Below are 12,976 nucleotides of genomic sequence, written 5' to 3'. Positions count from 1 at the left end.
CATGATCCTTTTACCCTCTGTAGCTGCCCTGGTTACACGTGTTTATTCCAGTAAGTTTCATTACTAAGTTTACATAATGACAATTTCACATCCCCCTCTGAAATGCCATTCCTTACAGTCTGCCAAGGGGGAAGGGGAGCTGCGGTGTGGGGGCGGAGACAAGTGCAGAGTCCCTCTCTCGTGGGAGGGAATACACAACCACTGTAGGAATGAATAATTTTAGTTTCTACTGGTGGTAGTTTCACGTTAACAGATTATTTAAAAAATACAAGGACCTGAGGAGCAAGTGAGCATACGCACCATCATATTATCTAATGGAACTTCTGAGTTATTGAATTGTAAGCAAAGAAATAATCCCTGTTAATACAATCAATAACAGGTTAAGATTTAGTAAAAGGCTTCTAACTCTCAACAACCTTACAATTAAAGCAGGGTTTGTTCACTTTTCAAGAGTGAAATTCAAGCACTTTTCAAGCACTTTCAAGATGCCAAAAAAATGCTTTCATCAAATCTAAATCTACAGTAATGAATGTTTATTAACAGTGTTTATTTTAACTGTGGAATGCAGTGTTTACAATGATCATATTTAATTAAATTGAACTATCATAAATAAAAATCCATCTTAGAGGTTCGTGCATATCATATCACACATCACATTGAACACTCCTGCCTGTGCTCTGTATCCATGGTTTAACTCTCTTCAGCAGTTTGCAAGTTGTATTTCACTGTCTAGATATAAAACAATTCTTCAGGTGGAAGTGTGCAGGCATATTTAGTGACAGACTCACATTTTGATGTTCTCATGGTACTGCTTGGTATCAGAAGGCTGATTGTACAGAGGCTGAAACATAAGAAAAAACACATCAAACAATCAGCTGTGTATTCAGTTGTGCAACAGATTGTAAATAAAGATTGCAAAATGACAGAGATCACTCCAACATCTCCTCAATATGATTCTGACCTTGCCCTAAATAAATGTAAGATTCAATGTTTGCAGTAATATCCATCAGGCAAACACAATCAAAAGAACTCACTCAAAATAAACAGAAGAGAATGTGTTTTTTTGTGTAGCATCTTGCATGTGTAATTTGTTCAACAGTACTAAGTGAACAAATCCACTGACTGGGGTCGAGTTTGAGAGTAGGATAGATGAATAGATGCGTGGGCAAATATAGTGCCTGCAAGTAAATTTATGATTAAAACAAACATTAAACATTGGTAGTCTGGAAAATATATCTGCGTTTAGTTCCTATTTTGGAAATATAGTTAAGTAAAATGTGATCTGCAGGGTTCCACTTCTGTTCTCGGGGAGTTTGGGTACAGGCGAACCTTTAACACCACACCCTGATGTGAGTCATCATATTTAATGTGTTCAGTAAAGCTTAATGGAGCTTTGAGTACAGTAATCAAATATTTTTGACATCTCATTAACCTGGCACCAAGAACTTGTTCCTGGTCTCCCTAAAGCATCCTTTAACCCTCTAACCTGACCTTCAATTAAGTGTTCCCATATTTCGATAATGCAAAAACATGAGAAAGAGTCAAATTCGTATGGCATAAAAATCAAAGCTTCCACTCACCAGTTCCACCCTGGGTCCCAGTCCCTCCAGTATCCTGTGAGCCTCTTCTGCCTTTTTCTGGTCAGGGAAAACAAACAGAAGTAGCACATTAGCGGGGCGCCTGCACCTCTGCCATCACCACAGCAACGCAGCGAGCACGCTCACTTGATCACTGAGGCTACACCACTGCTCAGTGGATGGACGGAGAGCTGGATGTATGGATGGATGGAGATGGATGCAGCAGCTATTATTAGAGCTTTTACCTCAAGCTGGGCCACAGCTCCTTGCCTCTACTCTCTTTCCTCTCCCAGAAAGAAAAAAAAAAAGATTACTCACCTCCCCTGAGCAGAGAGAGGAAGGGAGAAAGAAAGAGCAGGCAGGCAGGAAAGCAAGTGGGAGTGGAAGAGAAAGTGAGTGGGAGAGATAGAGAAAAAAAAACAGGGAGAGGAGGGGGGGCTAAAGGGCTTTGGTGCTTATCTCATAAGAGACATCTGATGAAAGACAGAGAAAGATCTCACCTCCAGCTCACTACCTACAACAATCAGCCTCTTAAAACAAAAACTCCTGGCAGAGACCATAAAGCAAACGAGGAGAAGTGTCGGGGCACGAAAAAAACTTCCATCTGTGTCTCAGGATGACCTCTCTGCAGCTCTGCTCCTCCATACATTTATATTTAGCTCCAGCAGACAAATGTGTGAGCAGTGTCCCAGACTACCCCTCTCGACGTTCGCTACCACTCTTCCCCTCATTCCACTCTCTTCGCTTCATCGATCAGACAGACCCTCCTTGGTGACACACAACATGCTCAGTTGCTTTTCCATCTCGCTTCATTTCCTTCGGTGACCACGCAGTGACACTAACAGGACTGACACATTCACAGACAGGATGGAAGTACAGTGAGCGAGGGAAGGAGGCTCGGATGGAGGGTTCAGAGGTGAGAAGAGACACAGAACCTGCAGGTGTGTATGTGCACGTCAACCTTTATACTTCACCACCCACCATGTCATGCTGCTTCCTTGTCCCTTTCACTCTGTCTTCACTGTAGAGGTAGCACAGGAGGTGTTTGGGATCTTCTCAGAAGTTTATACAAGACTCACGCTAACAGACTTGGATGTAAGACCCCAGAGGAGCTCACGCACACAGCTTAACTTGGACTCAACACTGGCTTCCAACTGGGTCGCCTGTGAGAGAAGCCAAATGACATGGCTTCTGTTGTAAAAGTGCCCTCTACATTTCCTCTAACTCATACGGAAGCACTGATGATTCACATTTTCTAATACTATACTTATTATTCAAATGCAAATACAGTAACATGATGCCATTACTCTGCATGAACTCGTTTTGCATGGATTTCCTCATTCGTGTTGCTTCCTCACTAGTGAGTAGGTGTAACAGGCTGCAGAGTATTGCCTCAGAGAGATTACTCACTACAGAGGCACTTAATGAACAGCAATTATTAAAACCAGCCTTTCATCCTTGGGGAGTACGCAGGCTCAAGGATTTCTCTTTATTTGCTAGCACTGATTTTTTAAAAGCATATCTGAAAACATTAAAATTTCAAGAATACTGCTTCACAATAAAGGCGCAATATTGTGAAAAGGGAGACGTCCTTGTATTTTTGTATTATACAGCAGGTCCTGGTGTCAAATGAATACTGTGAAAGTATCAAAACACTCAGCCCACAGAGAAATTCACACAGCCCAAATTCAGAAACTGTGCCTTTAAATAAAAAGTAAAATAAAGTCAGAATTCCATATGGTTATGATGTCACAACTGTACGACATGAAGGTAAAAGTGAAGCTAAAGTGCCGTTACAGTTACTCACTGGGTGCAATGACAGTGCAGAGGCGCTGAGAGCACAGGTGGAATCACAGAATTTGATAATAAAAATGGAATCATCTGTAAATTGTAAAATTTAAAAAAGAAAAAACTAAATCTTAAGTTACATTTAATTTATAAGAATCAATGATTTCCTCACTAGTTTTTCGCAGTGCCTAAGTCAAATGAACGGAGCAAATAACCATATATTTCTGTTGTTTGTTATAGGGTTCTTAAAATGACACACTAATACAGCATAAACAGAGTGCTAAACAGATTAACAGACACATGAACACACAAGCAGACCAAGATAACGAGATAGCGGACACAGAGTGAGATGTGGGGTTAGTCATCAAATGTCAAGTCATTTTAGATTTTTTAGACCAACAGCTTAATTTAGAGCAGAACACTACCATGAGTCGGGAGAATGGTGTGTTGAATTAAGTTAATTGATAATTATGACACTTTAAATATTTTTTATTGAATTGTTGAAATTTTATTCATCTAGCACATTAGAATTTTTTTCTGATGAAAAAATGTGCTAAAATCCTAAATAAAAAATAAACGGAAAACCAAGAATTTGGGGGAAAAATGCAAGTGTTTTTGAACATTAATGCTTGTAAACATGTTCTAGCAGAAACCCAAAAAATGATTGAACCAGGAAATAATATGAATATGTCCCCTTCACTTACTAGAAATGACATATTAAGCAATAAAGAGAGGGGGTGGATGAGATGCAGAGGAAGTACAGAGAATTTCCTTTTCTCTAAAAGTGTAATTTATTACAAGAAAAGAGCTGCTGGTCTTGTAACTGCCTTCTTGATCCATCTCCACCACACACACACACACACGTGGGTGGTTGACGTGACACTCAATTTTTATGTTTACTTATCTTAAAACAACTGTAATTTAATGAAAAATTAATCTAAATACATTAAAATACTTGAATGCATGTCATACAAGTGTTTACTTAATGAATCTAGAGGATACAAGTGTTAAGGTCCCTATGTAGAGTTATTGTGACACATTACATTTTGTCCGCAAAACTGGTGTCCTCCTGGAGCAACGCCATTATGTAGATATAAAACAGGCATTAATGTGACCACCCCATTACTGAGAGGGGTCCTTCCAGAATCAGGAAGGACAGAAGACATCTCTGGAGCAGGTGGACTGCACACAAGATCAGTTCTGTGTCAAATATTTTCATAATATTACTATTTCCGTGCAGTGTTGGAACTGGTCGTCTTAAGGTAGTCCTTTGGTACAACGCAGTTTAAGTATTGATCCGAATATTTTTATCAATTTACATTGATTGGTCATTGAAAATAATGTAAATTGATAAAAATATTCATAACTAATATGCCTTGGGTTTATCCATCTTATCTGTCCAACATTCTTTGAATTAAATGATGACATTATTTATTTTGTTGCACCGGTGGACACATTTTAGGACTACCACACCAAAAAGTTAATAATATGCTAAATATATGAAGAATTAGAAATGGACACATTCAGTTTTGAATTATTCACATGTAAGGGATATTTTTTTTAAATTATTCTGTTTTTCACTTTTCACGTCAACCACCCACATACACACACCTCATCACAAGACCCAAGCAGAGAGAAGATGGCTTCATTACAATTATGCCCCCCCGTGGCAACACAGAGGACTGCTACTCTGGCAGTAGTACTGTAAACTGTGAAGCTTAGCAACTGTACTGTTGTACATGCTGCCTGCAGTCAACAAGAAATTCTCCTGAGCAGATCACATGAACCCATGAAACATTGACCATGAGGAAACTCGGGACAAACCATTGAAACCAACAACAAAAAACTGTGGTACTTATGAAACTAACCTCACAGAATTACAAATCCTTTATACCTCCCATGAAGGGAATGCAGGAGAGAAGCAAACAAAACAACAAAAAAAAAAACAGAAAGCACCACAGGGCCATCTTAATTCTGCATGGACATGAGGATTTACATAGCTCAATAGAATTATGATGATGCAGTCTCAGAGGGGCTGTCTTCCCTTGAGCTTATGTCCATGACAGCTATGTCCCGAATATGAGAAGAGTGAACTCTAGTTGAGCCATCCCTGGGGTTTGACAATGGGCTGTCAGTAGAAATGCGGCTGTAACCCTGTCTGGGAGAGCTGGTGACACTGAGCCCAGAGGGGACAGATGACACCACTGTGACACCAGTTGAAAATGGCATGCTGGGGTTGGAGTAATTATAGCTAGGTGCTTTATGCACATACAGCGATATGTGCACAAATAAAACAGGGCTGACTCATTAAGCTTTTACTTAACTGTATGAAAGGATTCAAAAGTGAAACCAATGAGGAAGTGCCTCAAACCTGCATTCTGTCAATTGGCCAGCAGGGGGAGACTCCACAATTTACAAAAAGAAGTGTGGTGATATAGAAGGCTATGAGAAAATTACCCTTCTTCTAACTTCATGAAAGTTAATTTTAACATTTTGGTCGCCTAAAAATGGCTTGTTCAGCGTTTGATTGTACTAAAAAACAATCTAAGGAGTCGGTTGTCGGTCCATTAAGTACATTTCTTGTAAGCCTGGTTTTTGCTAGCAAGAATTAGCATCCAAATTAATATCATAGTTGAAGTGAATTATGGATGCACCTTCATAAAATGGCTAACTAGCTAGCGCTATCATGAGCTGATACCTTAGAGCCAGGATGGGCAAATTAAATGCTGGAGGGGGCCACAATTTTTCATCGACACTACCACAGGGCCACATATAGGACCGTGCACTTAACCAGATGATGAAACTGCAATTTTAAATATGTTTACAGTGAAGTAACTTATCATATTTCATGCTCAAATGCATGTATAACAGTATAAATAGGAATACAAAAGGTTTGAAGCAAATAAAAAATAACCACTTATTGTGATTTCTTTTTGTTTCAGTGCAGGAACAGCAGACCAACATTCATTGCAAGAAGTAATTTTGTGCATTTTTACACTGCACTTTTAAGATTTCATGCTCAAATGCATGCAGTTGTGCTGAGGACCACTTCAAGTGAGGGTGCGGGCCGTATGCGGCCCCCGGGCCTCCAGTTGCCCATCCCTGCCTTAGAGGGTTCTCAATCAGAACACCCACCCACTCCTCCCCAGCTCCACCTTTTTGTCCAAATATGGTCACTTTCAACTAAAAAAAAAGAAACAAGATGATGCAGGCCAAAATGATAAACTCAAAATGATCACATACCAATGGTCGACATCATGTTGGCCCATAGTCACTTTACGTGCCTTGGACAGTCCGATATCAAGTCAAGAAGTGTTAAATGCTGATATTTAAAAGGTGTAAAAGCATCTATCTCTCCAGAATGCATACACAATATTTAGTGCTTCAAAGTGTAATTATGTAAAAAAAAACAGTGACCAATAAAACCAGTCACTTACAGGGGTTGCCTCCTTTGATCATGTCAGTTAAAGAGACAGTAACCTCAGCTATTGTTCTGTCTCATTTAGAGCATCAGAAAGAAACTGCTACAGCAATTTTCTCAACAAAAAAAATCATACAGACAGGTAACAGACCATCATAAGCTTTCATAAGATCAATGACTGCCAAAGTACCACCATGTGTGAAGATGGAAAAAACAAATTGGATGCAATTAAATTTGTGGTCTGGCTAATGGAGATGCATGTATGTGGCTGAGTGTAAGAAAAAGGTGTTAAATCTCGTTTGGATTTCATCAGGATATGAGGCACTTAAAAAGCCAGGTTAATTAATCAGGAATTAATGAATAAGAACAAATGCAGTGAATAGAAGAATGAATATGAATAAGACTGGATGAGTAAAAGCTATGTAATGTCACTGCAGCATTGGGCTTTACGTGAGTGAAACAAGAAAAAAGCTGAAGAAGCTGGTTAGATCTAGAGACAAAGAGATAGCGAGGTTAGGGAGGGCAGGCAGTAGGCCAGAGTACATCCTGCAAGCCAGAGGGAAGTGGAAAGTGTTACAGAGGTCAAGCTACATTGTGGAGTTAGCCATGAGTCATTCTTAAACTTCCAGCCTTTCAGATGAGTCTTGAGCAATCTACAACGTCCTGCTGTTACATAGAAGTGCTGTGGTTTAGCTGAGCTTGATGACAGTGAGCCTGAAAGTCACGAGGGACTCTCCCTGTACTGTGGTATCCCCTTTAAAAAAAAGGTCTCAGGTATTTTGGTGGTCAGCCTAGGAGATCTGTGCAGCTGTTAAGGATTTCTTGTTGGGTTTGCTTTCCAACACATTGATTTTAAACTATGTTTGTCATTTGCAGCATATTTTCTCTACACACGTCAACACTGCTTTGCCATTTTGTGAAAAATAACTGAATGCCTTAAATGTGTCAGAGAAACTGTTCAAAAATATTCAAGAGCTATTTTTCTTACTCCTAGTTTCCCATAGGAGGCTAATTCAAAGAAGCTGACTCTGGGGTGAGAGGAGTTCCCTGCTTTAAATGCCAACTCCAATAAAAAGGAGACTTGTGCATTTGACCACTAGGGGGACTGAGAGCACTGAGAATTACTCCATTATAAAAGGTAATCTGCACAGAGCACTGTTGCATGTAATGATTGCTGTGAATTGGACTAACTTAATGCTTAAAAATAGCTTTATATGACCTCCCTGCTTCTGTTTTTCTTTTCTTGAATGAGTAGGTTGTTTTCCTTGCAGGCAACAAAAGACACCAATTTGTTTCAGTGTGTCTGTGTCACCTTATAGGGTGTGCTGGTGCATGTGTGCGTGTGTGCCTCTATGCGTGTGATTCATCGTGCCTGCTGTGTTGACCTTTAGTAGCTTATTCTGTTAGGCAAGAGTTCTGCCTCGCCTGACAGTAAAGAGTGGGAGGCTCAGGTAGGAGATGAATACTTTGTGGCACTCTCTGCTTTTGTTGACAAGGGTTTTCTGAGGATTACATCAAACAAGGTAAATGAAAATGACAGCTCTCCAAGTAAAAAAAAGGTCTCTGCAGACAGACATCAATCTCTTCAGAACCTCCATATTTTACTCAGTATTATGAACACTACAAGAGTAATCCACTGTTTGGTTGATGAAATTCAATGAAAAACATAATGGCGGTAGCACACACTGTGGGGCTTCGCTCACAGTAAAATGTCTGTGTGGTTCGCTCAAAGCTGCACCTGCTGGGTAATCTAGTTCACCTTAACTGCACTGTCTCCATCTCCAACACAGACTACCTGCCCTATCCCTGACAGCAGAACCACATTAACACAGCAAGCAACAGAGAATAGTCAGCAGATGTAACAGCCAGGCTTAAGCTACATTCACACAAAGGCATTTTATATGAAAATGATCTCCCTCCATACAGGCATTTTAGCACTGCATCAGAAATAATCCCCATCCATATTAACATGCATCACATGACCATTCATGTACACTGGGCATACATGTGGCGGTTCAACAGAAAGCACATTATCTAACATTACCGGCTTGCGGTAATAAAAAAAACTATGAAGGGAGAACAACAACAAGGAAAAGAGAGACCGGAGATTTCTCTGCTTGGACTTGGCGAGGTGGAACCTTTTATTATAAGGCAGCAAAAAAACATGGATTGGGAGTCATTCAGTTTTCATTGCATGTAATGAAATTTAACATCTGATATAATATATTTAACAAAATTGCTGAACTTAAATTAGTGTTTCTTTAACACTGCTATTGTCTACATTGTATCTATTTGCTTCAGTAGAGCTGTACTGTCTGCAATGCATTTATTTTAACGTTTTAAAGTTTTACATACATTTTCACAGGTAAAAACTACAACTGACAAGTAAAAAAATAAAGTTAAAGAGTTTTAGTGTACTTAACAAGAGCATTTTTCAAAAAAATAGCAGCATTTCCTTGTTTCTGAAAAAGAATGTTTTTCTTACATGAATATAAAATAAAATCAACAATGCTAATGTACTGTCCTTCCCTAGTACTGGCTAACTTCTTTCTGCAGCAGCCACAAGGCTGCCTCCATGTATGTATCTAAACAGCCTCATCAGCACAGGCATCAGCCAATTATCTCAAAAAGACAAATCATCCCAATTAACGAGCCAAACCATGAATTGGCCAATCACTAAAATACAGCAACATATTAGAGTGGTACCTGAAGCATTGTCCATCGCCAGAGGAAGCCATGGCAATGGGAAAGAAGTACCCACACAGTTTATTATGTTGCACCAGCCCAGTGAAACACTGAACCATGGGGGAAACATCCAGCTCTCTTGTGGTAATACACTGCATATGTGATCAAGTGAAACCGCATTCAAATGAAAGTTCATTCTGGCTTGAGCGGTGGGCTGCAGATTGAGTATCTGGTGTGTGTGTATTCTACTGACCCTGTTCTCATCGTAGATGATCTGCACCAGGCTGCGGTGCTTGGCCTCGCTGGGTGGCGGTGAGATGGGCCGCTCTGGCTCGTGTGGCTTCGCAGCCTCCTCCTCCAGCTGTTGCTGTAACACACATGCACAAACAAAGATGACGGTTAACACTTAACAAATCCAGAAAGGGCCCTGATCTTCCAGGAAGACCTGTGGCTCACCAGTTCCTGTTGCGAGGTTAAAGAGTGTGTGCTAGATCTCCCATCCCTCCCCCAGCACTCCAGCAGGGACGAGACTAACTGTCCTATTAGCTGTAATAGCTATTAACTCCCCAGGGCCTAGTTAATCAAAGAGTTACTACAACAGCCTGTAAACAAAGCCAATGCCTGCTGTGTGGCTGGAACATCCAATGAGAGAGAGAAAATTAAGAGAGAGAGAGATGAAGACAAAAGAAAAAGTAAGAGAGCTATATGTGGGAAATTATCACCAGGCAAATACTGGAAAACAGCACAGTTCCTCTAATTTACTAGTCACCCTGGCATGTAACCAAACATTATTTGAATATTTTACTCCAGAAACAGTTAATTAGAAAAAGAAAGTACGTTCTACAACAACAAAAGAGAGACAGACAGCAATAAATTATTTGTGGGGCGGTGGAGAAAACAGTGAGGAACTAAAAGAAAGAATTTGGCAGGTTCGAGGTGCATCAACCTTCATGTTTCACTGCCAGTCATGTAGAGTTCAGTCATGGCTTCTTTGTCTATTAATCTTCCCTTGAAGGAGAAAAGACATAAAAGAGGAGAAGCCTGTTCTGATATTCAGCATATAGAAAAGTGTGTTTGGCTTCCATGGCCCATTTACATTTAGACCCTTTTTGCATTTTTGGCAGACTAGGTAGCTTTTAGAAATAAAAGTGTAAAAACAACCAACAGCATCCGAGAGGAGCTGCTATCCAACTGTGCAGTCTATCCAGATGTTGAAAAGGTGTTAATGGACAGTTCAGGGTCATTAATCCTCCCATACTCCTGTACTTCAAAATGCAGCATGTGGAAGTAGCCACTTCCTTCTGCCTGTGATAAGCATTTTAACTATTAAATTATTTAGACAATGAATTTTCTAATGTGACACAGAAAAAAGCAGTTTCAACACATCGAGTAAGGAAGAACAGGTGCTGCTGCATGTAGCATTTATCACGAAGCAAAACCTTTTTTCTTTGTTTTTAGCATTCTTCAGTTGATTTCTACAGTTAATCTTCTTATTCTTCCAAACTACAGTAGGTTAGGGCCTACCCAGCCTTTTAGTACAAAAATAAGAATACGAATATGTTTTAAATCATATCTGGATTTAATTGTGATGTAAGACATATAAATGGAAAATAGGGCTTTGTAAGTAAGTAATTTATAATTGCCATAAAAAAGAAGATAGGCTTATTTCATATTGACTAGGGCTGGGCGATATATCGATATAAAAATAGATCTGTATATTTTTAAATGTGATGTGGAATTATACCATATTGCATTTATCGATATAGTTCAATTTTTTTCTTTTATATATAAATGCTGTCCTTACTAGTGTTTGTCATATTTAGTTATTTTGTAATGTTCGTTATTTTACTCTCATATAAATATATTTATTTCAGAAATAATATTATATTTTATTTCATAGACTAGTTTTATCTAAGATAATTTCTTATTTAAATGTGCACTTTATGGAGCTTTGATTTTTTTTAAAAGAAAAAGGTACTCCTGTTATACAGTATTTATGTTCACTTAAATAAACTGTTTCAATAAAACGACTTGTGACATGTCATATTTGGCTTTGACTGAACATTTGCTCTCACTTTGTGATAAAAAATATCAAGATATATATCTTATATTGATATTCAGCCTAAATATATCGGGATATGACTTTTTGTCCATATCGCCCAGCCCTAATATAGACTAGCTTTTTATTGAACAGCCAGAAAACATGCTATATTATGATATGCATCATTGTCAAGATATGATATTATCTACATCAGGATAAAAGATTTCAGCCATATTCCCCAGACAATTAGTTTTTTTGTCATGCCTGCAGTCAATTGTTGTAAGAAGTCCAAAGGTCAGAAGGTTTGAGTAGAAATGTGACAAAAATAATATAATTCAGCAGGCAGTTTTTCCTGATTTTTAACAATTTACTCTACCTTTAGTACCAGAACAGAAAACTTTCTACATCTTGACTTGTTGTTGTTACTGTCACAAACTTTACATTTCATATCCTCCTTTAAAGACAATAAAGAGATGTTCTACATCTACATCTGTCAATATTAACACTATGTGTTACATAACTTTAACAATTATCCCCTAAACAAGCTTAAAAATATATTTTCTGCTCAAGTAAACATATAAACCACGTAATGTGGAAAAAATGAAACTGACATTTACATTTGGATGGAAATGTTTGGATCCAGTCTCTATGTTGTGCAGGCTATATATATGGGTGTGTGGTTGTGTGTGCTAGAGACAGGAGTGTATTCAGCTGTAACTAGCTGCCTGGAGGCCAAGGCCAAGTGTCGCCGAGTGACGTGCATATAGCTGATCTACAGTTAAGTCAACCCCCTTCCTTCTCATCTCCTGTCAGGGGCTTCAGGAGGGGGAAAGGCGGCCTCCAGAGGATCCACATGAGAGTGGAGCAAGATGGATCATCGTGTGCCATGAAAGGCCAGGATAAGAATCTGGTGAGGGGAACACAGACATTCTCATAGAGACCCCCCTTCTCTTTCCAAACCCACCACAGAGTAAAATAAAATAAACTAGCCATCCTGAGACTGGCTGACATGACACATGCTGACGGTAACCTAAGCCCTAACCCCCGCCCATCCACTAACTCTGCCACAACCCTTTAAATAAAGTTTTACCGTGCCACTTAATTAGTCCAGATGTTTTAATGCTTGAAGAGAGCCCGACTGTAAAAAAAAAATATCCATAAAAACACAGTGTGTGTATTGAGGGAGAGTGAGTGGAAAGGGTTGATTTATGCTTGTAAGCAGCAGAGCTTAGCCTCTCAATCATTCACAAGTTTAAACCCTAAGGTAGGAATCTCATAGCCCGCTTTTATTTTGGTAAAGTACCCAGATTTATTATACAAGAAGTCTTTTTGATTAACAAAGATAATGCACAAAATATTGAGCTGGCTTCCAGTTTTAAGCAGAATGTTTTTATTTACCTCAATAAGTGGTTCAAGTTTATCTAAACTTTGAGCAAAAAAAGGCCCAAGAAACACACATTGTGT

The 12,976-nt window shown here is 39.1% G+C and overlaps 1 protein-coding gene across 7 annotated transcripts in view; it reads right to left on the bottom strand.

The window, feature by feature from the left end:
* Positions 1 to 12,976, bottom strand: part of ncor2 (nuclear receptor corepressor 2) — a 101,585-nt gene that overhangs the window by 49,050 nt on the left and 39,559 nt on the right. For all 7 annotated transcript variants that reach the window (XM_059336321.1, XM_059336322.1, XM_059336327.1 and 4 more), the window contains exons 6-8: positions 9,725 to 9,838; positions 1,581 to 1,637; positions 789 to 841 (exon numbers count right to left, since the gene is read on the bottom strand). In XM_059336321.1, coding sequence (XP_059192304.1) covers positions 789 to 841; positions 1,581 to 1,637; positions 9,725 to 9,838 — 224 coding nt within the window. The remainder of the gene's footprint in view (positions 1 to 788; positions 842 to 1,580; positions 1,638 to 9,724; positions 9,839 to 12,976) is intronic.

This window comes from Centropristis striata, chromosome 7 (genome assembly GCF_030273125.1).
Source record: "Centropristis striata isolate RG_2023a ecotype Rhode Island chromosome 7, C.striata_1.0, whole genome shotgun sequence".
Lineage (NCBI taxonomy): Eukaryota > Metazoa > Chordata > Actinopteri > Perciformes > Serranidae > Centropristis > Centropristis striata.
This window is presented reverse-complemented; position numbering and strand designations above follow the sequence as displayed.